Source organism: Mus musculus, chromosome 9 (assembly GCF_000001635.26).
Source record: "Mus musculus strain C57BL/6J chromosome 9, GRCm38.p6 C57BL/6J".
Classification (NCBI taxonomy): domain Eukaryota; kingdom Metazoa; phylum Chordata; class Mammalia; order Rodentia; family Muridae; genus Mus; species Mus musculus.
In genome coordinates, this window is record NC_000075.6 from 56,618,458 (window position 1) to 56,645,286 (window position 26,829).

The window sequence follows — 26,829 nt, forward strand, 5'->3', positions numbered from 1 at the left end:
GAGCAGTCACCCACACACATGTGCACAGCGCTTTACAGATTACAAAGTGTTTCACATACATCATCTCATCAGTTCCTCACAACAGCCCTGTGAGGTAGGCAGGGCAGGGATAAATGTTCCCATTTGTACAGATGTGGAGACTGAGGCCCAAGAGGGGCCAGCGACCTGCAAGGAGGTCACACAACAGTGAGCAGCAGAGCTGGGACCAGAGGAGAGGAATCGGCCTGCCTCTGGCTCCTGACTCTTTCCACTGACCGTGCTGTTCCCCAGGAGGACCCCAGCCCATCCCAGTTTCAGCCACACCCGAGCCTGACCCCCACCTCTCCTTGGTAGTGCTGCCTGACATCCAGCAGACAAACCCCATCCCCCCTGGGCAGTCCTATCCCCTCCCCTACTTCCTGCCAAAAAAACAGCTGGAGCTGGGCCTGGAGCTGAGCTGGCACCCATGGCTCCAAATGGCGCCCAGCAGAGTGGGCCAGAGGGTGGGGCTGGAATCTCCTTCCCTGTTTTCCTGAGTGATCCCTCCCCACAGGGGAAGAGAAGAGAGAGGAGGAAGAGGAGGAGGAGGAAGAGAAAAACAAGAAACTGAGTTGGAAGAAGGCCCTGGAGCCATCAGGACGTCAAAAGTTTGCATTCCGACTAGCTATAGGAAATAGTTTTTTTCTTTTTATTATTTCAAGTTTTCATAAAAATCCATTAATTATTGAAACCCAAGTTACAGAGGAAGTTTGTAACTTTTTTTTTAATTGAATTATTGACTCTGCCGCGTGTTGGTTCGTCGGCTTTGTCAACTCTGGCCCCTGTGCAGGTGGGGTCCTCAGGCCTGGCCTTCTGAAATCCTGGTAGAAGGAGGGCAGGCGGTGAGGGCGAGGCGAGTGTGGGGAGGGGGAGAGTGTGTGAGGAGGGCAGGGAGGAGGTGGGAAGGCAGCAGCCAGGCACCTTCCCTGCCCAGTGTTTCCACTGAGGGTGGGGGGTCCCTGTGCCCCCACCCTGCCCCGTCCTCATATCATCTTCATGTTGAACTTGCGGGGTGCATCAGCTGAGCTGATGCCTGCGTCCGATTTCCGGGGCACATACTCAATTTCGATGTTGTGCTTTGTGTTGCCTTTGCCCCGGCTCCATAGAAACAGCAGCACCAGGCAGAATAGGACAACGCCCAGGAAGGAGATGAAGCCCATGGTGGTGGCGATAATGAGCGTCTTGATGTCGAAGGGGAAAGGCACAGTGGCGCGGGTGCTGTTGGCCTCTCCCTCGCCTGGCTGGTTGGAGATGAAGGCGAAGGTCTTGTTGGGTTGATGGGGCCAGTCAGGCGAGTAGCTGCGCACATGCAAGTGGGCGGGCATGGAGTCGTTGCCGCCAGCATTGGCTGCGATGCACAGGTACGTGCCGTTGTCCTGTACCTGGGCGTAGCGCACCTCCAGCGTGCCATCAGGGAAGACTGTGAGCCGCCCATTGCTCTTGGCCGAGACCAAGTGCTTGCGGGGTGAGAGCCAAAGGATAGCTGGTGGAGGGTCGCCATCTGCCCGGCATACAAACTGCACCGTGTGGCCCTCATCTACAAACACCTGCTGTGCCTTGCGGTCCCGGATGTGGGCCCGGCGGCAGGTGAAGTAGTTGGGTAGGAGTACATCCGGAAAGTCCTTGAACTCTTTGCCCTGGACGAACTCAGGTGTGGCGCAGGTGGGCTGCTGCCTGTTGAAGTTGAGCCGCCAGCGGCGCCGGAACACCCACAGCAGCCGGCAGTCACAGGCCAGTGGGTTGGAGTCCAGGATGAGCGTCTCCAGGTTGCCCACCGAATGGAAGGCTGACTCCTCCAGGGTGGTCAGCTGGTTGCCAGAGACATTGAGCACACGCAGGTAGTTGAGCCCACGAAAGGCATAGGGCTCCACCACGGCCAGCTGCCCGCCCACCAGCTGGATCTCCTGCAACCGCAGCAGCTCATGCAGCATGGAGCCCTCGATTGTACCGATTGGGTTGTAGGAAAGGTTGAGGAAACGGAGATAGACCAGGTGACGCACTGCCAGATAGGGCACGGCTGTCAGGTTGCAGTGCGTGATGGATAGGGATGTCAGGTTGAGGCCGTAGAGGCAGTTGGGGGTCATGGTGTCCAGGTAGGGCCAGTGGGAGATCTCTAAGACCTTAAGTCGGTACAGCCTCTTGAAGGAGTAGTCCCTGATGGCATTGATGTTGAGATGTCGTAGCCGCAGGACGATGAGGCCGTGCAGGTGGGAGAGCGCCTCCGTGGGGATGGAGGTCAGATTGCATTTCTCCAGCGTCAGCTGTTCCAGGCTGTTGAGGCCGCTGAAGGCTCGATGGGAGATGTAGACGAGGTCGTTGTCGCCGACCTCCAGCGACTTGAGGTTGTATAGGTCTTGGAACATGTAGTCTAGCAGGATGACGATCTTGTTCTCACTGATGTCCAGCTTGGTCAAGTTGCTGAGGCCGGTGAAGACGCCCAGCGGGATAAGCTTCAGGCGGTTGCTGCGCAGCCCCAGAGTCCTCAGGTTGAAGAGGTTGTTGAAGGCGCCTGGCTCCACGGCGCTCACGATGTTTTCATTGAGTTCTAGCTCCTCCAGGTGTGGGAAGCTGGCAAACTCGTCCTGGTTGAGTGTCTTGATGCGGTTTTTGCCCAGGTCCAGCAGGCGAGTCTCGGTGGGGATGCCCTCGGGCACCGCCACAAAGCGTTTGCGGTGGCAGAGCACGGCTCGGTCCTGCGCTGAGCACTCGCAGCGGGGCGGGCAGCCTGTAGCAGAGCCTGACAGCACTGAGCCCAGTACCAGCAGGAGGATGGGCTGCCAGCAGGCCAGGAGGGGGCTGGGCATGCTTCTCATACCCCCTGCCAGCATCCTCTCGCTCACCTGCAGCCGGAAGCAAGCACAGGACAAAGGTGGCAATGAGCAGGCAGTGCTTGGATAGACCCCGCCCCATCCCCATCCCAGATGGAAAGGTTTCGGCGGAGGGGCAGTGCCATCTCCTTTAGGGTTCACAGGCAGGTCACTGTAGGCATGTCCCCGAGTCTCAACTCACTCAGGGCTTCCTCCGGGATAAAGCCAGCCTTGGTGAGCCACCCTGATTCACAGAGGATCAAAGGGCTTAAGGCCAGGTTTCAGGAAATAGCCCTGAGGAGGAAGGGAGAACACAACTGGATCCAATCTCTCTGCCAGACACCATCAAACTCTCCACCCAACTCTGCCACTGAGTCCTGGGTGCTCTACAAGCCCTGGGTACCTGTAAAAGACACCAAAATCTGCTCCAGGATGGGGCTCTATCCCGAAGCAGGACCCAGTCAGAAAGCCTCCCACCTAGGGTTCTCTGAGTCCTGTGAGCCCTAGACTACCTCTTCTACAAGGGTCTAGCCCTGATGGAATCAGCTATTCAACCTAGGACATGAGTGCTTCCTGCTTCTTGGCCTTAACCCTGCCATTCTTCATAGCATGTCATTTCTCTAGACTGCAGACACCCGGGTTTGAAGACCCAACTAAGCCTGAGACTTTCCTGAGCCTCAAGATGCAGGCTGCCCCTTTCAGAAGTCCTGCCCATTCGCCTCTCTGGATTTCCATTACCTCTTCCCACCACTGGGCAACTCTGGAGTTAATGGTTTGACCTCTGAGACCAGAACAGACAGTCTTACAGGTGCCCACCCACACTGTACCACTGAGTGTGCCAGGCTGGTGAAAGAAGGGTCCTAAGACATGGTGGGAGGCGACAGAGAGATGGGGTGGGAACTGCCAGAGGCTGCAGGTGTAGTGAGCAGCGGTGCCCAGGAGCTGGCCCTGCAGAGCTCTCCCAGTCCTAGTGGTGCCTGCTTTGTCTTCTGTTCCCCTGTGGGAAATGGCCTGGAGATGGGGTGGGTAGGAACCAAGAGGTCTTCAGGGATGGACGAAAGCAATGCTCTACTGCAGCCTCTGTGACCAGTGGGATAAAAACCCTCTGCTGCCCATCACCCTTGCCTCTGGCCTTAGTAGGCTGTCCTGCTGCATAATGCCCTATACTCATGGCTCTGTGTAGCCTACCAGGAATGGAGAGGCCAGGCGTGAGAGTCCTATCTATGCCCAATTTGTGCTCTTCCTCACCTCTTGACACAGTATCTGCCCTCAAGTCACAATTTATCATAGTTGTCATCCATGTCAACTGGTAAGACAACTGAGGCTCTGAGAGACTGTTACTGTCACTCAACCAGTAGTAGGGACCAATGTAGATTAGAAGCTCTGGCTCCACACACTTTCAAATACTCTACTGGTCTTCAAGAACTGACAGGTACTTCCTGGTTGTTGATCGACTAAGTGACTGATTAACCAGAGAGAACTCATGGTGTCATTGACATGTTATGGAATCTGCACAGTTTTGTTATCCCCAAGGGCTTTGTCACCCACCCCCTCCCTCCTCCTCATTCTCTCTCTGGGTTCTTCTCCGTCTGAGCCTCTCCTTACCCTGCCCCCACAGGACCATTCTCCACAGTCACACACGCTCCAGTGACCCACCAGAAAAGCAAACATCCTGACAGGCGATCAATAAGTAATTGGGCCAGCAGCTGGGGCTGGTGTGGGTGTGAGGCTGGGGACCTCAGGAGGTAAATAGGACTTTTAGCATCTGTCTCAGGCCTGGGCTAGCCTGGGAGAGAAGAGGCTGAACGAGGGAGCAGACTAAGGAGCTCAGATGTTGGCAAACGCCCATGCACATGTGTACAGCATCCGAATCTGCGCATCCCTTCCCACCCCGCAAAGCCACACACTGTTCCCACTTGGTCCTGCATACCCAGTCTCTAAGCCATTTCCTTTTGGAGAGCTGTACCAGATGCCTTTTCAACCATCTGCCCCAAAGACCACTTCCCCGACAAAGTCATCCATAAGTCACTCAGATATCGTCTCTTGCCTACAACACAGACATGCTTGATTCTTCCCAGTAGTGGCGTGTGATTGTGATGTGTCACACTTCATTCCAAGTGACAGTCCGACTGACTGAGAGAAAAGTTAAGGTGAAAGAGGATGGCAAGAAAAGAGGAGGAGGAGCAGCTAGGGTGGTGCCATGATGCCCTGCATAAGGAAAAGCGGGGAGAGCATCCTGGCAGCTGAACAAAGCGGGAAACATTCCAGCGCCTCAGCCAATGGCAGCTCTCCAGCCACCACGTGATGTATGTTCAACTCTGGGTCACACTGCCACTGTCCCAGCGGTGGAGGCTGTCTTACCTGCCATAGTGAATTGCCCAAGAACACACTGAGAGGCAACGCGCGATCAAGAGGAAGTTGCTATAGGGAATGGAAACCCCTCTGCCGGGGCTGACCTTGAGGTAGGCCCACTGAACAATGAAACCTGGGGGATTTAAAAGTGTTGATGGAGAAGCTGGGCAGCCTTGCCCTGTAGAGCTACCGCCCCAAGCCAGGCAGTTAGCCACAGATGAGCGGGCCATGCGCCGTGAGGTCAGATGTGTTCACATCCTCTGTATCGCTCTTCTGTGTGTGACCACACATGTGTGTGAGTGCATGTTTATACATGTGCATGTGGAGGCCAGAGGTCAACATCAGGAGGCTTCCTCTCTCACATTTCACCTTACACCTTCACATTACATCTCTTGCTGAGTCTGGAGTTTCCTATTTCAGCTAGACTGGCTGACCAACAAGCTCTGGGGGTCCGTATCCTTACCTCCCCAACACTGGGATTGCAGGTAAGCACCACTGTACTTGGCATGTTTGCGTCGCAAGCATTTTACAGACTGGGCTGTCTCCCCAGCCTGCCACCCTCTGTCTTTTACAGGTGGTTGTCCTGATAGGTAGGGAAACGGAAGCCCTGAGAGGCTGGAGTGCCTGCCCATCCCGGCCCAGCAGCAGCAGAGAGTGCTGAGTGTAAGCTCCAAGACTCATGCTCCTACCGGGTGTGTCAGTATAACATGTTGGGGGCGGGCCATATCTGAGGGGTCACCAGGCTGCTGAGTGGGCAGTGTGTAACTCGTCACCAGGCAGTCCAAGGCGGTTCCTACACTTTTCAGGGTGCTTTATGCTTTTTAATCAGTGCTTTAATTCCGATCCTTGCCCCCTGAAGGGCTTCTCCTGAGGGCAAGAATTCAAAATTGGAACAATAAATACAAAGAAAGTAAACATCAGAGACAGGCAGGTAGCAGGCAGGGGACAGCAGTGCCCAGGGCGTGATGCCCAGACCCTGCAGTAAGTAGCCTGAGTTCTCCCCAAAGTGGGGCTGGGGAACAGTTGAGCTATCAGTGTAGTTCAAACCGAGGCTCTAAACTTTCCCTGCAGCAGGGTTGCCAGCCACCGCCCACACCTTCCTTAATGTCCCGGGTAGGCATGGCCTGGCTCAGACACTGCTGCTGCCTAACACTGGTCATTTGCAGCTCTCCAGCCTGTTGGGTGCCTTGGGCAGGGCCTGCTCTTCCTAGCCCTCATCACTGGCCATCAGACACCGGGTTTCAGAATTTTGGGGAACTGACACCCAAAATGATGGACAGTGAAACATCCTTGTCTAGGGACAGAGAGGAGGCTGAAGACCTGAGCGGATATTTCATCAGGGCTGGGAGGGATCTATGTGAGCCCTGGGCTGCTCAGCTCCCCTGACTGGAGCTCAATCACACTGGGACTCTGATGGGGAGAACAGCTGCTGGTGGAGGAAAGGGTGTGGGATTCCTCATGGGTGGGGGCTGGGGACATGTCTCATAGTCAGTGTTTGGTGGCTCCTGGGTACAGCACCCAGCCAGGCTCACAAAGCTTTTGAGAAAAGGGGAGGGGCTGACACTTGAGAACAGCAGCTGTAGGCTGCATGGGTGGAGCTTTCCACACGGTCTCAGAAACCAGGAGACAGGGATCTCAAGGGGCATTTCACACTTATTTTACAGTTGAGAAACCAAGGTGCAGGAGAGGAAGTCACTTGTGCCAGCATGAGGCCACAAAGCCAGGAGACAGCAGCACTCAGTCCCTCTAGTGGGTCTGCTGGTCTTGGGAGAGCCAGCTACCGTGTGTGTGTGTGTGTGTGTGTGTGTGTGTGTGTGTTTGTGTATGTGTGCACAGTCACACATGAGGGTCCTGTTATAATGTGGCCTGGGGAAGCTGGAGGCTGCTGGTCCTCAGAGAGCCATGTGCAGGTGTTTAGCCTTTGTAGTATATGGCCATTTGGCATGTCTTTAGTGATTCTCCTCTTGGCTGCCTGTGAACCCACGCCCCTGTTTGGACCCAAGTCTCTCCTCATTTGGGATGATCTGTTACATAGGTGGAAGGCTTGGGTATGCTGGGCTCTCTGTCGGTATCTCACGGTGTTTCCACTCAGCATTCCACAGGGTTGGTAGTCCCCCGGGCTTCTGGGCACATTGCTTTGAAGCCCACTGTTCTTGCCATTGTGTCCGTGGCAGAGTAGAGCTGGCAGGTTGACTAGAGGACTCCCTAGAGTACTCAGCCTTACTACCCATAAAGAACCAGAGGGGGAGAGGAAGAGAAGAGAGAATGGCAGAAGAGAGTCACATGGGGTTTCATAGGATGGGTCAGAGAGGCAGAAGGACAAGCAGGTGGTGGGTGACAGATGGGCACAGGGACATGGAAGTTGCAACAGTCAGGGAGAGGTCCAGGCTTGGTGGTGCGTGCCTTTAATCCCAGCACCAGGGAGGCAGAGGCAGACAGATCTCTGTGAGTTCCAGGCTAGCCTGGTCTACAGAGTCAGTTCTAGAGCAGACAGAGTAACATGGTGAGACCCCTGAAAAATACATCAGCAGTGAGTGTAGCCTGCATGGAAACCACGTGTCTGGCCTCTACCTCACATTGTATGGCATCCGGTTGTCAGACTGGGGCCTGCTAACCTACCCTCTTCTCACCACTACCCCTGCAGTGGATTTGATCAGCTAACCATCTTCAGATGAGCAGACAGAGGCTAATGAGAAAGTGGGGGGACTCAGTCACCAAGGAGCAGAAGCCAGGCAGAGCCTGGGCCTCTCAAGGCAGCTTTGCTCCCAGTTGCTGGCTTGCTGGGGCCTTTCTTTGTCTTCAGCCTCAGTGTCTCTGCATCTCTGTTACAGCATGATAGTGCTAGTTGCATGTCACCTGTTCACTGGCATCTAGGACCAAGAGGCTGGGTAGTATAGTACCCTTTAGAGACACTCCACAGCTACCTGTTGGTCCCTCTCCCCCATGTCCAGTCTGCCAGGCTGTCATCACCCAGCTGGTGGGGGCTCTGCTCTTGTGCAGCCGCTCTGGAGCACTGCTCCTAGGTCCCTCCTTCTCCCTTTCCCTATGGCCCGTAGATTAAAATGCTAAGTTGGATTTCATCCATCCCTGTACCCCTAGACTCTCCCACCTCAACTAGTCAAAGAATCACACCACTGTGGGTGGGGATGGCTCCTGAAACACTGGGCATAGGGTTCAACCCTGTCCTCCAACACCTAGTCTAGGCTCAAGCAGGTATTCGGGAAAAGAAAAGGAACGGCAGAGGAGGAGGATGGAGGAGGTGGTTGGTAGCCAGGTCGATCTGAAAGCACCGGAGACTCCCATTGGGGCTCCCGTGCCCCAAATCCTGGCCCAGTCCCTGGGCTCCTTCAAGACACTCTCTTCTGACTGTCCTGACTCATCCCTGCCAAGGTGCGAATGGCTGATAATGGCTTAAAGAGGGAGCTGCTAATGGGGGAATGTACTGTTAGTTTGCAGGGCTAGGCTGAGAGCCCAGGAGCAGGCCACCTGGGCACAGGGGAGGGGCCTCTGAGAGGAGGATCAGCAACTGACTGAACTGCTAAAGAAGTGCTGTCTTGGCAGGCTGGAACAGCCCAGTGTGTCCTCTTCTGGCTGGTACTCACCCCTAGCTACAACCCCCACCCCCAACGGGAGAGAAAAATCAACCTGGAAGAAAATTGAGGTCACGTCCTTTGTCATGCATAATTCTTTATTTTCCTCTGGCTCTTGATTCTGGCAAAGAGTTGCTAGGTTCCTAGGGTGTATGTGCATACGGGTAGTTTGTGACACACACAGAGAAAATACCAGTATCTATGTGTGACGCAGAGAGTACACCAATGTGTGTGTGTGTGGGATCACCTGGCTGAGTGCCACCAGCTCTGCCTCTCTGGCACCCTGAGAAATTCAGTCTTTCCCCTCATGTGTTTACCTGACCTGTGGCTGGAGAATACCAACGGGTTTGCTTACCTATCAACCTTTTAGGTCAAGGAAGGTCAGGCCACTCTCCAGGCACCTTGGCTGTCCTGAACTCCCTGGGCTGCTTTGGGCAAGCATCTGGCCCCTGAGTGCAAGGGAGAGAGAGGCCCCTGCCCACTCAAGCACAGCCTGTCCCAGGAGCTGCCAGCCTTCCGGCAAGCCCACAACCTCAGGCCATTTGTGGGATAAATTATGAATTTTAATTGTCAAAGCATCTTAGTGTTTAAAGGCTTCTATATATAGGACCTGGAGAAAGTCAACTATGGTGACCAAGGGCTCATGGGCTGTATCCTGGGTTCCAGCCAGGGTACCTCATCCTGCTGTGTGATCCTGGGAGAGGACTGGACAGCTTTTGGAGCTTGCCACTCATTTTACAGGGTCACCTGTGCTGGGCCTGCCTCACTGGAGAGCACTCCTTTCTTGAATGGGAGCTGTCCCCTAGGTGAAGAGATGCTGGCCAGGTTTATATGACGTAATGACAGAGAAACTTAGGAAAGTCAGGTGACCTCCATGTGACCCTTCTTCTGACTTGAGATGCCAATCCCTGCTTTTAGGGACAGAAAGGGACCCATGAAACCCCCTACCCTATCCTCCACTGAAGCAGGAATACTCCTGTTCCATCCACTCACTCCCTGGGGCCTCTCAAGATGCCCCAGCTTACCACCATCTGCGGATGTCCAGGCCTTGAGAGAGACAGGGGCATAGATCCACAGATTTGAGCCAAAGTGGAGGGGAAGCAGCAGGGATTGGGGTTAGCTAGCAATTTGGTCAACATGGTGATGGTGGCCGGGAAGCCCCCTACCCCTAGAGGGCCCCTGGCATGAGGCCTTCTACGGAAACCATAGCTACCCATCGAGACAGGTGGAATTATTACACCATTCTGTGGGTAGAAAATTGGAAACAGGTACATCAGTGCACGCCTTTAATCTTAGCACTTGAGAAGCAGAGGCAGAGGGATCTCTGTGGATTTGAGGATAGCTTGAGCTACACAGTTCCAGGCCACCCAAGACTATATAGAGTGATTCAAGATGTCAGAAACACAGAGAGGTACTGTGAATCTGTTCAAGGCCGCAGCACGGTAGGAACTCTGGAGAGTCTAAACTCTGCCTCACCTCCTATAGTCTCTTACGAAACATACAGACAAAGCGAGTAGTTCTCACACAGCCAGTCAACTGGTGCTATCTTCACAGTTGCTTAGGAGGCTGGTATACTTATCCCTGTTCTGCTTAGGAGGCTGGTATACTTATCCCTGTTCTCCTGATCAGGGAACTGAGGCACAGCAAAGTCATAGCATTGCTGAAAGTCACACAGCAACAAGGGGCTGAGCTGGGATTTGTTATACCTCGTCTTCTCTTGATCTGCAAAATCTTGAAGCACTCTTGCCCCTTGAGAGCATAATCTCTCCATATGCAAAGATGCTGGAAGACTTCATGCTGCCTCACCATGCTGGCCACAGAGAGCTCATGAAGATGGAAGAAAGGCGTTTATGCTGAGCACATACTAAGCACCATGGCCTCGCTGGCCCTCAGTGTATCAACCCCACTGAACTGATGAGCAGGCCGAGCTTGGGATGTCAGGTCAAGGCCCTGAGCTAGTCTGAATCCAGAGGAGCTGCATCTTGGAGACCACCGTACAGATGAGGAAATTTGGTCTCAGAATGCCAGGGGCTGCCCACTATCTCAGGCTGTTATCTTTTTTGTACACACACCGTTATTTTCTCTGTCATTCCAGTGTGGCTGTATATATATCTCATGGTGGCGCCAGGTCACAGGTGAGCGATGGTTTTGGATATTTGTGCTTTACAAAAGGGGGGGGGGAACAAAACCCTGATACTTCATAAGGCAAGATCTGCTGAGTTAGTTATGTCACGGTTAGACAAAGTTTAAATAAAAACACCACACTTTTCCTAGCATTGGCTGGTCAAGCCCTCTCTGTTCAGCTGGATCCTGGCCAGTCCCTTGCAAAAACCCATTCTTCCAACATGGTAAACTGAGCTCATGCCAGGGATAGATCCTCTGGTCAGACACAGGGAATGCTGGGCCCTGCACAGCTGGGTAACCACCAAGCTGCCCTTGCACAAGTCCACATGAGATGAGAACCACTGCAAATCTCTAAGAACAATGTCCAGGCTGAAGGTATCAAGTGTCCATGGCTGGTGCAGAGAGCTGAGCCAGGACTGTGGGTGGAACCAGACGAATGGGAGGTGGGTGAGCAGCCTGCCCTGGCCTCACTGTGAGCAGCCTGTGTTAGGATGCATGCAAGCAGAGGCCTTTCTGGAAGCTGTATGTCATCAGCCTCTCTTGGCTCTGAGATATCTACATCTTGGATCTAAGCCAAAGGACTAGAGATAGTCAGGCCCCCAGCTGTATCTGCAGGCCTGCTCAGGACCACATAGAAAAGGGATGCTGGCTAGGCCTCTGCCCCCTTTCCAGGCCAAGAGTGACTCTCTGCAGAGGACAGCAGAGGAGGTGGCAGGGAGAGATTAATTCCCTGAAATAGAAAAAAAATAGAAAAACACACACACACCACACACCCTAATAACATGTAATAAGAGGTTGGAGATGAGGAACAATGCCCTGGTAATGTCACCCTGGCGGCAATCAATTTGGGTGTCACATGAAATAGGCATAATTATTCTGCCAGCCCTGGCGCTTGTCTCTAACCAGCTCCAGGGGCTCAGGCCTGGGCGGGAAGGCGGGTGAAATCAATTGTGGGTACACCAGGCTGGCAGGGAAGTTACTCCAACTTAGCCTGTCAGCACCTGGCTTCTTAGCTCCTCTGGTGGGCCTTGTGGTTTAGGGACCCTTGGATACCCAGGAGCCATCTTGCTCGGTCATCCTTCATGTATTGCATGGGCAAGAGCGATCAGAGAGGGCTCCTTAGGAAGTTGTCAATGCCGGAACACACATCTGTTTCATCCAGCAGTTTGGCCACTACATTCTTGCTACTACCAGTGCCAGGCCTCATGCCAATGCCAGGGTGCAGGAAGGGGTCTTCAGAGAGCTGAGCACAGGCTCCCTGTACCTCCTGAGCCAGGACATCCCTTTTCATCCTGAAGTGCACCCAGACACCGGGTCTCCCAGAATAGCTTTCCTTTTGTTCTTGCAGCACAGGTATATAAGGCTTGCTCTGCCTTCATTTCCAGTTCCTTGTGTGTGTGTGTGTGTGTGTGTGTGTGTGTGTGTGTGTGTGTGTGTGATCCCCTTCCACCACTCCTGTCCATGCAAGTTCAGAACTTTTACAGATAATATCCCCATGCCGGAGGAAACTGACTCTTATGGGGGGAGGAGGAACAACCACGGAGTGAACACCCAACCCACACTGGATGCTGCCTGCCCCAACCTCCCTTCCCACACTACAGACCTTGAATCCCAGGAACACAAATCAAGGCTATAATGAAATCCCATTTTACACTCATTCAATCAAGAAAAAAAAATCAAGACAGTCGACAGACAGTGTGGAGTTGTCTGGGGATGGGGAGTGGCGGGAACAGCCGCCCCCTGTGACAGGGGGCATGAAGTGGCCCAACCAATTTGGAAAACACCTTGGCACAGTTCCCAAGAAAGCCGAACATGAACACATCCTGCAGCCCAACAGGTCAGGGCACTTCCCACACTGCCTCCAGAGACAGGGAGAGGGGGTTTGTGGCAACAGTATCAGTAAGAGCCAGAAAGAGTAACAACCCAAATGCTCATCAAGAGGAGGGCCAGGAATACACTGTGTTACATTCAAATGACAACCAAATTCATCAGGGAAAAATGAATGGGTGCTGAATATCCACTATCATTTGCAAGAATGTGATAATGAATGGAAAAAGTCAGTTCCAGAGGACTGTATTTGTTTATGTTTTATAGAGAGCTAAAAAAATAACTAAAACTGCCAGAGTTCTTGTATAGCTAAATAGATTATTTTATCTTGGTGCTGGGAATTGAACCCAGAGCATCATGCATACTAAGCAAGTGTCCTACTACTGAGCTATAGCCTCAGCTCCAAATGCAAGAGGTAAGAAAAATGTAGGTACATAATGCAGGGTGGTAACTGTCTCAGCAAAAGGAGCCGAGGGCAAGGTGTGGAGAAGAACCCGGGAAGAAGAGACGTCTGAGCGCTGAAGTTGGAGAGTTGGATCATGTGATTACTATGTTATCATGAGCACTACTATGATTTCTTTTGTTTTATTGTTTTTGTGTGTGTGTCTCACTGTATAGCCTTAGCTAGCACGAAACTTACTATGTAGACCAGGCTGGCCTTAAACTCACAGAGATCCACCGGACTCTGCCTCCTGAGTGCTGGGGTGGCAGGCGTGTGTCACTGAGCCTTGGCAAGTACTACTATCATTAATACAAATGCATAGATCAACAAGTTAACAGGCTGGGCCTGGACCAGTGAGCACAGCTGCCACACATGGTCAGGAGAACACTCTAGAGTGAGCTCATGCCTCCAAGATGGGGGCTTTCGACAGGTCACACCACCCACCCTTCTGGTTGTTTTCTCCGCTATAAAGCCACATCTCAGTACCACCTACAATGAGGAAACCGGAAGTGCATCGCTGATATAAACTGTGAGTAGCTGGCGCTCATTAAGCACTCACTGTGCGCTCCACACGGGTCTAAGTGCATTCATTGCTTGTGTCAGCACACTTAATTGCCACCACCTCCACTGAGGTAGATACCACAGTTAACTCCACTTTATTGGAAAGGACAGAGAGGCTCGGAGAGATCAAGTAAGTTACCCAAAGTCACAGAACTAGGCAGTGGCGGAGTTCAGGCTTGAACCGGGCCTCTGGCTCTTGGGTCCACTCTCACAGTGAGGTGACACGGGGGTCGCTGTATACTCAGCAGAACAGCTATTGGCCCACGGCACTCGACAATAAGCACTTATCCATTCCTGCACACAGAGGTTGGAACCAAGAGGCCTCAAATGTGTTTGGAAATGACCCCGCCTTTTCAAAGCTTCCTTCAGAGAGCCTCCTCACTCTAGAAACCCCAATTCCCGTGTCACTGCAAAGCCTGTGCTGCTTCGGGACTCAACCAGCCATCTTCTCCTAAGAGCCTGACCCCACCAGCTCCACAGAGAAACGCCCACTTCTGGAGCACTCCGCATTGGCTCTCTCCAGTCTACCTGAGGCATTTTTAGTGCACGTTCAGCTCTGCTCATTCCTGCAGCTAAGGACTCTATGTCCCCTCCAGGTTGTCCTTGCCAGGAGGTCCTAAGGCCTCATGGTGTCTTTCCCATGTCCAGAGGGTTGCCTAGGTATTCAGGGTAATCCACAAGGTCTATCCAGGAGCCAAGCAGGCAGCTCACCAGGATGTTCAGAATAAACGCATGAATGAATGGGCTGCTACGCCATCATCTGTAAAACCATTGTGGTTCCTTCAGCTGCGGGTACTAAGAGCAGCTAAGGGAGGTTTTTGGAAGGAGAGGGCCTTTAAAGAAGGGATGCTAGACCAATCAAGAGAGGATTCAGGCATATGGGGAAGAAGTGGTAGGAACAGAAGACACTGGAATGTCACACACAGAAAAGCCAGACCAAGATTCTAGCCTACAGGGCCAGCTTTCTACTTTCACGGGCACCGAACAGTATCTCAGCTAGGCTATCAGAGCACAGGTTCTGCTCAACTTTTTTGCTAAGCAACAGCTCATTCTGGGAGGAAGAGGGCATTGGTCCTCTAGAATTTTGGGTTCAAAAATAAAAAAAACCAAACAAACAATTATCTAGTGTAAGGAATGAATGTTTAGAGACAGATGGAAAAGAAAGATGACACCCGAGGATCAAAGAGGATCGTGACAGATAGACAGCTCTCTACATTCTTCTCAGTCTTGCAGGATCCCTCCACTCACAAAGCATCAAAACTCAGCGTGAGGCACACACCCATCTGGTAAAAGCTGCTTCCTAACCCTCACTTGCTCCAGGTCTAGGGAGCATCAGGGTCTTGATGGAGCCCTACCCAAGGCCATCTCATACACACTTCAGCTAGGGATGGGGAAGGGGTACAGAGCCAAGAGCTGTACCAGGTGTGGGGGTCCTGCCCTTCTTTGACTGAGGCAATTGGGTGTTGCCCTCGGGCCTTCTGAGACCACGTGCCTTTTCCCTGGCACCTTCAGTGTGGCTCTGATGCTCTCTTTGCTTCTCCTTTCTATCACCCCCCACCCCTGTCTCGCCTCCCAGCAAACCAGGTGCCAACATCCTTCCAGTGGCTGAGGACTCTGCACCCCTCTTGGCCCACACAAGGACAAAAGGCCAGGAGCAGTGGAACATCCCCCGCCCCTCACTAGTAGTCTGTGAGGTCAGGGAAACCCCAGGCTCTCTGCCGGCTTGGTGCCCTCGAACTCCCCTGGCACCGATGCCTGTGCTAAAGTCGTTGGCATAATGGCCATCAGGGCTGAGCCCAGAGCCCGGAACCAGGAGAGCTGGGCGCCCTCTGGCTGTCCAAGCCCAGCCAAAGACTGAGGAAAGGCTGGGCTGGCAGAAAGGGGCTGGCCCAGATGGTCTTGCCCCCACCGCAGGCCTCTTGCACTCCCACCCACCAGGGCATAGCTGTTCCCATCTTCCATGTGCCCCAGTCGCCACACCACCCACCACAGGGCATTTGAGAACAAAGGGGAGGTGCCGCCACAACAAGAGCTGGTCAGGGGCTGGTCAGGGACCCCAGCAATAAGAGACCCAGGGGACTGCCTACCTGCCTGGCCCCTCCCCTTCTCAAAGTGGGACCCGCCCAGAAAGAAACATCTGGGTGTCTTAGAGGGCAGGAAGCCCAAAACCCACCCGAATAGGGTGCGTTTGGGGGGACACACACAGGAGGCTCCTTCCTCACCTCCCCCCTTCTCAGCAGGCTCCCACTTCCCACCCATTTCCCTAGGAATGAAAAGTGGGGCAGGAGGAGGTGAGAAGCCCGGCTGAACGAAGACAAAGGGGAGCCCCGAAGGTTCCTGGGTCTTCCTCAACTGGACTCCCCCCTCCCTTTTCTTCCGCCCTCCACCTCCCTTTCATCCAGGCGGAGCGAGAAAGGAGCCAGAAAGAGGCTGACAAGGTTCCTGTGGAGAGAGGGGCAATCCTAGAGCCTGGGGAGAAACTGTTTGCTAGCTGTGTCCTCAAGCTTAAGGGTATTAGCCAGGGCTGGGGAGTGGTCTCTGGTCCACCGAAAGGGACTCACCCAGAGCTGAGAGAACATATCCTCTTGGGTGACCACTGCCCAGAATGGGAGGATGATTTAGGGGGCACCAGGGCAGGAATGGAAAGGAATGGTAGGGATCTCTCCTTGACCACGGGTCCCAGCTTGCCAACCAGGGATCTGTTAGGACCAGCGGAACGGAAATGGGAAAATCATTTGAAACTTGAGGGTCAGGCCTGCGACCCCAAAGGGGGTCTGGGCGGTACAAGGTGCCCTACATAGCCCCATGAGGGTGAAGCCTGGGCCGACAGCAGCTTCCAGCTCCCAGCTCGCCGCAGGGCTGCCGACTCGGGCTCGGCCAAGACGGAGGGGCTCACCTGCATCTCGGGCGCGCTGTCCGTCCGCTCGGCTTGGTCACCAATCGCATGTCTCTCTTGCCGGCGCGGCCCCAGCCCCAGCCCAGCCCCCCTCCTCGGTCTCCTCCTACAACACCTCCGCCCGGTCCGCGCGCCCTCGCAGGGCTGGCTGTCCGTCTGTCTGTCCCACGCGGGCGGGAGCCCAGTCGACTCTAGGGCAGGAGCTCGGGAGTCGGGGGCGGAGGCCGAGGCCCTGGCCGTAGCGGGCTGAGGAGCCGGGGCTCTCAGGACGAGTGTTGCGGGCTCCCGGAGCCTGGCTCTGTCCCTTGGGCCGGCCGGGAGCGGCCGCCACCGCCTCTACCGCTGGGGCCGGGGTCGAGGCCGGGCGTTCTCTGCAGCGGGGCCGGGGCCAGGGCTGGGACCGGTGGGCAGCTGCCGCGCATGCTGCTCTGAGCCCCGCGTCGGGAGAGGGGCCCGAGCGGCGCGGGTGGGGACTCCGCGCGCTCCGGGACCGGGACGGGTCCAGGTCCGGCCGCCTCCTGAGCTGCCGCCCGCTCCGGCTCCCGCGCCGGCTCCCGCTCGGGCTCCGCGCTCTGCCGCGGCGTGGGGAGGGAGCGAGAGGAGCGAGCAGCGAGCCAGGGAGGGAGGAGGGACAGAGGGAGGGAGGGAGGGAGCTAGTGAGCGAGCTCTGGAGCCGGGCGGGGGAGGAGAGAGAAGGCGCGGCCGCAAAACCTGGGTGGGGGTCCTTCTTTCAGAGAACCGGACGAAGATGGAGGAGCGCCCCAGCAGCTGCCCAGCGCCCAGGGCGCAGCGAGAGTGGCAGCGGGGCGCAGACGAAGAACGCTCCCGGGCCGGCGCCCCCGCGCTCCCGCCCTGCACCACGCAGCGCCCCTCTGGGTCCCAGGCTCCAGCAAGTCTTAAGCCAGCCCAGCCCGCGGTCTTCCCAGAGTGCGTGCACCCATTCGCGTTTGATTGTCTCTGGCCACATGCGTGTGCATGTGAGCGCGTGTGTTCACACGTGTTAACTGGGGTCACTGCACACTGCCGTGTGGACCGACACACGCACGTGGACAGACAGCCCCCACACCCCCCAACCTGATCACGGTTGTTTAGAGGACAGCTTGAGGAGGGTCAGGTCTTGACCCCTCCTCTCGAAATGTCCAGGACACCCCCCACCACACACACACACACACACACACACATACACCACACCACACCACACCACCACCACCATTGCTTCCTAGGGATCTTAGGGTGAGGCCGGCCGCCGGGAAGCACAGGAAGGGGATGTGGAAGCCGAGCTGGCTAAGTGGGTCTACCGGGAGGCCAGGTCTAGAATCTGCTTTAGCATCCCAGTCCCCTCCCCGTCGGGTTTCCTGTCCAGCAGAGGGCAGCAGGCCTATCTGCCAGGCTCCGGACGGTGGCACTCTACCAAGTGACCAGCAGAGGGCAGTATAGATCCTCGGTCTGGGCTTAGCTATTTACCATCTAACTCCCTAAAATAAATACTGAGTTTGGTGGGTACCACATCTTCAGATGGCTCCACAGAACAAGACCTTTACATAGAGACCCAAACTCTTCTTGGGCCACAGATCAGAGACTAGCCTGGCAGGGTGGCCTGGCAAGGGCTGCGGTGTAGGCAGGCAACCCGTTGGGACCTCATCTATCTACTGCACCTCTTTCCATCTGCTTGAAGCCAGATGCCCCTTAAAACCATGCCAGATTGATTAGAATAACCATCAATGAAGACACCACAAGGCAGAGTTCCCTTCTCCCCATTAGCACCTCAGCACTCCCGATAGTTTGTAGGCAGGCAAAGAAGGAAGCTGAGCAGGGCAGGAAGAGACCAGCGCAAGGCCTGTCTTTCTGGGGTGGGCAAGGATCCCGTTCCCAGTACCTCGTTCTCCTTCCAAGGAACCAGACTGACATTTCGGAGATACCTGGCTGGCTTGGAGAGGCCAGCTTCAAGTTCCCACCCCCAGCACTGTCTTGATTTCCACAGACCAGCCTTACACACATAGTCCAAAGAGTTGCACAAACCTGTTCCAGCGAAACCGATCTTGGATACCTCTCAGCCTCACTGGCACACCACTGCTTGGGACATTCCTGCCTTCTGTCTATGTCCATATCTCAGGCCTACCTAGAGCCCTTTCCCTGCAGGTGTCAGTGATGCTCCTTGCATCTTACATTCTTCTTCCAACAACCTCAGGAAGAGGCACTACTACTCCCCTGAAAATAAAGAGCAGGAACCCCAGGCTCGGAAAGGTTACGTGACTTGGCCACGGTCACACAGCTTGTAAACCGTGGAAAGGGAATTTGAATGGCTTTCCAGGGCTGAGTAAACCAGTGGGAGGCAGGCTTGGCAGAGGGACTTACTGGTAGGAGGGGAGGTGGGGCGGCCACACGAGTCTCCTCCCTTCCAGAGCCTAGCGCAGGCGGCTCTTGGGTCCCCCGATTCCGTGATCCTTGCACCCCCTTCCCAGTCTCCCCAGCTCCCCCACCCCGGCTGTTTGTGAGTTACTGGTGAGCTCCCGCCCTCCCTCGCCGCCTCCTCCCACAGCCCGACAGGAATAGACGCTCCCTAGCTCCTGCGTAAAGGCTCTGCCAGACCCGATGCGGGGCGGGGGCGGGGGCGGGGGCGGGGGCTATTCCTGGTGCGGCGACTGACGCAGGCAAGGCGCGGCCACCGCAGATCTCCGCCCCCGACTCACCTGCTCCCTGCCTCAGTGATCTGGTCGGGGAAATGGGGGAGAGTCCATCGCCCCCACCCTCAGTCTCCAGCTGCTAGATGAGGAAGCTGGTGTGCTAGGCTGGGATCTTGCGGTGCCCATCTACCCATCTTCTCTCGGTGTCCTGGGACGATGGAGGAGACATCACTGCTACCTTGAAGCCTTACTCCTCCATTGTGTGGTAGTCCAGCAATTGTTCTTTCTCTATGTATCCTGAAGAAATGACCCCTCTCAGATTCTCCATCTTATTCCACCAGAGGAAGCAATGGGAAAGGGAGACTTGGGACGGGTAGGGCACTATACCCGAAGAAGCCTTTGTAAGGGCTCTGCTGGGGCCTGGTCCCTGACCTTATCATTCTGACCACGAAGGGAGGAGGCTAACACTGGATCCTTTCCTTAGCCAGATGACTGGTGGGGTGGCCCTCACCAGTGCTCTCACAGGTCCTAGGGCCGCCTGTGAAGCATCAGGATGGTCTAGTTTGGGGACTTTGCTAGAAACAGAACTACAGCCAAGGGATGTTCACGGACACCTCCAGGCTTTTGTTGGTCTACCTCCTAGGTAGTAATTGTGTTTCAAGAACAAATGAATATCCATCTCTTCTGTGCCTGCCTCCCTCCCCAGACTTAATGGCCTTAAGCAAGGCCCCTGTGTTGTTCTCTGTCCATCCACTAGGAGCTCCCAAGAGCGAATGGGCACGGAGGACATCCTGGTCTCCCATGTACAACTAGGAAAGAGCTAACAAAGTAGGAGCCAATGGTTTCAAGGAACCAGTCTTCTGTAGCCTGAATTCAGGCCACAGAGCAGGGGCTGGAGTAAGCTTTCCAGGGCAGGCGGAGGAGAGGACTGCCTTCTAAAACACATCAACCAGCCTGCAAGGGCTCTGAGCTCTGCTTTCCTTCCTCTCATGACTGGCACAGCCGCCAGCTGTGGTGGCTCACACCTGTGTTCCCAGAGTCCAGGAAACTGAGGCAGTGGGGTGTGGGGGTGGGGTTGCTGCAAGTCCCCAAGACATCTGTCTCAAAATGAAATAAAATAAAAGCAATGAAACAAAGAAGGATTGAGCTTGTAGATCCTGTCATATCAACGAGAGAGTCGATGCTTGGATGGATTGCTGCATTGCCCACGTTATCCTGCTTGAGAGAGGCCAGGCGGGGCTTCGGTTGTGAGTGTTCACTGTGCCGTCCCAGCTCTGTTGCTCTCTCACCCTTGGGGCTGAGGTTTCAGCAGGCAGGCAGGGCCCTAGCAGGAACAGGGATCCCCTGAGGCACAGACTGGAGAGGGTGGCACACACAAGCCTGCCTCCGTGTCTGTGTCTGCTGGTCCTGCCTGCTTGCATCCCAGCAGCTCATAGGGTTTTACGATGATGGTTATTTCTGAAGGCACTTGAAATTAATGACGGCTCTAAAATGGCTGGGACAGCAGAGTCATTGCTGAGACCTCTAATTAGCAAGAAAAACGGAGCTGAGGAGCTAGGAGTCGGCGGAAGCTGGGTGAGAAGCAGTAGGCATGGAATAGGGGGTGAAGAGGCAGTGCCCACACTCAAGGCCTTTAGAGCTGGGTGCTCAGGTGAACCTCATGTTCTGTTTTATGTCACAAGCTAACTATTACATTGCTGTGTGACCTTTAAGGGAACTACCCCTCTCTGGGCCAAAGTTCCCTCAGATGCTGAGGCCTCAGGACTCTTTAGCTCTGCCTAGACTTTGAGGACACTGGGGTAAGGCTCCTGAGTTCCTTAGAGGAAAATACTATGCTCCTAGAAAGCTGAGTTCTATAATCAGGGGCATTGTATACCCAGGAGCTACAACAGAGGCCCCAGACTACCCCATGCTCTGCAGCACTTTATGTCAGTGTTACGGAGTCCGTAGCATAATGAAGTCCTAGGGATTCAGGCTGGAGGAAAGTGGATTGGGACCTGGCAGTTAATCCATAGGTCAGAGTCCCATGATGGTGCAGTTGTGAAGCAGAAAAAGGAGTGGGGACCTGAAGGAGCTGGGTGAAAAGTCCCTGCTTTTGGAAGTAGCCCTGTGGCCAGGCTGTGAGACCTTGTGGTCACAGCTTCACTCAGGGCTGAGGTTGTGGTGCCATAGCTGGACCAGAGCAGTCAGTAGCCCTCTGGGGGTGCTAAGCACCGAGGCGAGGCTGGGAGGCTCTGAGACTTCAGCAGAAGCCTTGGCAGGGTTGGAAGGCCGCCTGTGCCATCCCTGGGGCCTGAAAAACAAGAACTCTGTCTGAAGTCAATCAGTGAGTCCCTGCCCACTCCAAAGCCCCTAAGGAAAGACCCAAGGATGCTCCTAACCTTGAGTTACCCTGGAATGGGAGGAGCCAGAGAAATGTTTTCTTCACTGGGGAGAAAAAGGTTAAATTGGGAGCAAAACATAAAATGCAAATCTAAATAGTTATTTGTATAGAGGGGCCACTCTGCAGCTCTTTGGGACCCTGGGCTCTGTGCTTGGCAGAACAGCTGCTCCTAAGGGCCTGGGCTTGGCAGTCCCCATGGAGACATGAGGAGAAATTTGAGCTAATGCGTGCAAACAGGCAGCACTGTTAGCAAATCCATTCATTAAGCACTCATCTTGAGTTCCGATGTGCTGGAGACTTGTCTATTAACTTAGCTCAGAACCTGTTATTATCTGAGGTCAAAGGCAGTGTAGTAGATTCAGAGGCACCCGAACAGCCTCCTGTTCTAGTTCTGATACTCTCTCTAATTGTTATGTGACCCTGGACAGGTCACTTCAGTTCCCAAGCTTCAGCTGCCCAGCCCTTAGGCAGACCTAAGATGACTCCCAGTGACTACTTCTACCCTACAGACTCTCACTGTGTTATCCCAACCCTCCCCTGAGTGCAGATGGACCAACTGACTCCTGCTCCCTCCCCTCCTGTTGTCCCAGGGATTCACACAGGCCAGACAAGAGCTCTAACCCTGAGCAACATGTCCACTCCCTGACTCATTTCTGAGGAGTAGAATATGGCGAAGGGACAGGATGTCACTTGGGATATAAGATTATAAAAACGGTACAGCTTCCATCTTGGATGCTCTTTGTCCATGGTGGTTTGCCTATATGAGTGAATCCATTGCCGTATCACTAGCAGCTCTGGTGAGAAGCTCACTCAGAAAGGAGCAATGTTCCCCGAGTAGAGCCTTGGGAAGATCACAGCTCTCTGGATACCTTGACTGGAGTGCCCAAGAGACCCTGACTCAGAGATGCCAGGTCTACCTCACTTGTATTCCCTCCCCGAGCAATCTATGAGGTCATATTTATTTGTTCTAAGCTACTGCAGGTGTGGTTTTTTACAAAGCAGCGCCTGACTAATGTATGCTCTGCCTGTTACATGTGTGCCACCATTCCTTGCTCTCGCCATGGGTCAGGGCACGGGCTAATGCAGGCAAAGTGCCTCCTGCCAACGGGTGAGGAACTACACAGCAGCTAGGCTGCCCCCTGGTAAGGCTGAGAGGATGCACAGTCTGTTACTCAGCAGCTCCGTGCTGGGTACACATCACAGAGAAACAAGAGGTCCTCCACAAGGTTTTTTGTAACAGCAAGGGTCAGAAGCCTTGGATGTACCTCTCAATGGCAGGATGATGGACAGAGTGCAGCATGATCACACAAGGGAATGACAAATGATGATACGGACAGACACAAGAGCCATACGAGTTGGCATAGACAATCCTGTAATGTAGCCTAGATGAACAAAGCGAAGATGCAAACAAGGCCACAGCATTCTATCAAGTTCAGAAGCATACCCTACAACCTGAGCACAGATATCCACACATGGAGGGAAAGTATCTACACAGGAGGATGACTGCCACCTCTCAAAGACAGAAGGGAGTCAGGATCACCCCACACCTTGTGCTCTGAGCACACCCCCCACGAGCAGCACACAGCTCCTGTGTTCACTGCTCAATCAACAACTCATTTGATCTCTCAACAACCCCATGGGTGGGCACACTATTATTTGTTCTTACGAAAGACACTGAGGTATGGGGTCCCCAGGAAAATAGTCCTGGGCTTTCAAACCCAGTAGGCATCTGGGGATTGGTTTTCACTCTGCGGTTAACTTGGGAAAGGCATGGTCTCTGGCTTGTTTTTGGTTTCATGGGGGGAACTTTTCCTCCTTGTCCTAAATAGTGTAGGCTAAGATGTGGCAATGTTTAATTTAATCAGTCTGTGGGGTGTTTGTGTGTGTGTGTGTGTGTGTGTGTGTGTGTGTGTGTGTGTGTGTGTAGGCCTCAGGAGCTAAGTCAAGTGCCAGCCATGAGACTTGTGGGCAAAAGAAGGTGGGAATGAGACTATATGATTCAAGACAGCTCACGTTTCTGTGGGCTCAGTTCACAGACAAAGACTGAGGCTAAGAAATAGGACTGAGCATTTGTGTCTTAATAGGTCCTCAGCCACATCCACAGAGGGACTGTTGTCATCCCCATATAGCCAATAGGGAAACAGTATCAGAAAGGGTGAGCAACTTCTCCAACCCACACAGTAAACATGAGATTGAGGGGACATTCTCTCACTCCACCCTGTCCTGCCCTCTTGTGACAGGCATGTAGATGAGGGCTCCAGCTTTGCTGATCACAGGGCAATCCTAGTCTAAACCAGGATAGTGTAGGGGGTCTGGAAGGAAGAGGACCGACTGGGAAAGACTTGCTGACTTGGGATGAAGAGGCAGATGCTTCAGTGGACACACTAGTGACCAGCACTCAGCTACCCATGCATCTTCTATCCATCCACTCGTTCATTTATCACTCAGCAAACATTTGCCATAGCTTTCTCTGTACCCCCAGAGTCCATGGTCTAGCAAACAAGACTCAACCCAGTATGATACAGGCTGTGTTTGCACACACACAAAGCAGGCACTGGGGAGCCAGGACAGACATTCAGCAGGTAGTCATGGCTGTGCTGAATCAAACAGCAAGAAGAAGACAGCTATGTGTACAGAGGTGGGGAGGTATGTCACACAGACAGCAAGGGTGCAGTGACTCCACCCTAGGATGGGGAGGATCACTGCTGGCCAAGGAGACTCAAGGGGGTTCGAGGCCGAGCTATGGCCACTTCTCCCAGTCTGCAGGCAGCTGGGTCCCTGGGCTATGGCAGCCCTGTGGGACAGGCTGGGCCCTGCTCCAGAGGGATTTAGAGCAGGGGAGTTCAAACCATAACGGCACGTGTAATTATGTGCAAAACTGAAGGAGGGCTCCTTAATAATTGATGGTGGGAGAGAGTAAATATCGGCAGAGGCACCCGGCTGCATCGCCCCGTCCCGTCTGGCTGGGGCCCAGGGCAGCCGCCAGGCTGCTAATATGCCTATAAATTATTGAACTTATAAAGAAGAAAGCAGGTGTCATGTCGTACCCATAAACAGCTTGTTAGCTAAGACTAACGAAGGGGCGGTGGGCCCCTTGGCATGGCATCCACTCCCCTAACCTGATCACAGAGGGAGACAGAGGCAGAGAGAGAGAGAGTGAGAGAGAGAGAGAGAGAGACCAGTCTACCCCATATCCAGCCTCCTACCATCTGACCTATTGTGGCATCTGGTAGTGCTGGATGGAGAGAGGGGGTCTAAAGACAGATCCATGGGTAAGATCTAGCCAGACTGCGGACCATAGGCAAATGGGGCCACGCACCTGCCTTAGAGGTTGAGGAGCACAAGAAATTGGGAGGCCCATGGGGTGTGCTTCCTAAGGGAGCCATTGTTGCTTATATCACCACGGCAAGTCACCTGCCCTCTCTGAGCAGCCTCCTTTTCATTGCAGCTGGCTGGGACAGTCTACCATGAGGAGGATCCAAGGAACATACATGTGTGACACTCCTGGTGCAAAGCAAGCTTTGGGAATGGGCGCCCCTCCCCACCCACCTCCACTGCACAGAACCTCCTAATTAGATCAGACCTAATGAGGCTTCCCTCTGCCAGGCTGTTTACGCTCCATTAAGGCCTGAGTCCAGGACAGCAGCCGGGGAGGCACAGTGGAAGTGGGGGGAGGAGCCGGGCTGCCAGCACCTGGCCCACCCAAGCACTACTATCCACAGGCATCCCATTCCAAGGAGTAGAGAGGAAAAGTGGATCCAGGGCCCTGGAGCTACAGCTGCCAGAATTGGCTCTCAGGAGTCTGATAGGTGTACATGATATGCTTAGTTCTGTCAGGGGAGGCATCCAAATCCCTAGGCAGCCTCCAGCAAATAGGGTGCAAGCCTGGCCTACTTCTTGCGCTGCCAACCCTTACCAAGTCCTGATACCCCTAAAGGGCATACTCCTTAAGTGGAGGGAAGAAGGAAATTCTAAAAGCTTTAGCTCACTAAATAAGCCTTGGGCTAGCCTCTTCTCTCAGGGGTGGGGGCTGGAGGGGGGGAGGTCCTCATTTGTTTTGTTTTATATTCTATGGACTCCTGCTGTCCTCAATATCTGCTTTATAGACCCACACAGAGGCCCTGGGGCCGTTTAACGCCACTGAGCATTGAAGCTTCGGGAGCCTGGGCCTCCTGATTCTCCCTCTGACTATTGGGTCTCAAGCTTAGCCTTGTTAAGCTAGGGTGGCAAGCCCGGAGCTCCCTTCCTGCCTGGCTATCTAGCCAGACCCAGAGAAGTTGGGACAGGTTGGGGTGGTAGGAGTCAGTGGAATTAGCCATACTGTCATAGTCAGAGAAATCCCCAAGGTACAGCCTGCTCTGGGCTTTAAGCATATGCCTTAAGAGGGGCATCTTTAGTCTGGGACCACGGGCCATTTGTGAGAGACAGGAACTATCAGTCTAATTGATATCAGCTTATATCAAGCCAAGTGGAGAGTGAACAGAGATGTGTCAGAGTGGCCACCGGGGGACAGCAAGACAGGTCAGACCTGTTAGCAGGAGGAACCTAAGTCCTTGGATAGTAGGGGCAGGGAGGGCCATGGGTCAGAGGAGACCCATCTCTGGAGCAGGCTGAGGCAGAGGTAGCTTGAGGTAGCCTTCAGGCACTCTCCTGTGTTCATCCAGGCAAGATTTTGATGGTGCTAAAGGGAGAAGCTGGAATATTATGATGTCAGGTCACACCCTGGGGACAGTGGCCACGTGAATTAGGTGACAGGAGAGGTCAGGAACCTGTGGTCTGCATGGGATCTGCTCTGCCCGCATAAGTCTATCCCCCCCCTTTCTCTACCAATCTCAGGCACGTTTCTCTCTACTGTTTTGGCCATGTGTGAGAACCTCTCACCCCAGTTCAGGTCCCATACCCCAGGAGTTATAGCTCTGGCCCAGATGTTTTCTGGTGGGCTAAAGAGCTTTCTAGCACAGGATGGGGTCTCTTTGTCAACAGGCAATGATGGGCGTGATGACCGGGTAAGGCTTCTAGAACATGGCCTTTCCTGGAAAAGCACTTGTATTGTTCTTCCCTTGCCTGCCTTGTTTGATCTCAGCACTCAGGAGACTTCAGTGAGATGGGCCTACTCTGATCATTCTGACCCTTGGAACAGGGCCAGCACACCTCACCCCCAGGAGGATGAGCCATTGTGAGCAGAAGGCCAGTGTGCACTGCTCT

The 26,829-nt window shown here is 54.1% G+C and overlaps 1 protein-coding gene across 12 annotated transcripts in view; it reads right to left on the minus strand.

Moving 5' to 3' along the window:
* Window positions 1-2: 2 nt before the first annotated feature.
* Window positions 3-26,829, minus strand: part of Lingo1 (leucine rich repeat and Ig domain containing 1) — a 177,851-nt gene continuing 151,024 nt past the window's right edge. For 8 of the 12 annotated variants that reach the window (NM_001361116.1, NM_001361119.1, NM_001361118.1 and 5 more), the window contains one exon: window positions 7-2,858. In NM_001361116.1, the coding sequence (NP_001348045.1) occupies window positions 1,002-2,846 (1,845 nt within the window). In that variant the 5' untranslated portion in view covers window positions 2,847-2,858 and the 3' untranslated portion in view covers window positions 7-1,001. Of the gene's footprint in view, window positions 2,859-16,617; window positions 17,192-18,636; window positions 18,928-26,829 lie in introns of those variants that run through there. The other 4 variants (XM_030244330.1, XM_030244329.1, XM_006511086.2 and 1 more) reach the window with 3 other exon arrangements.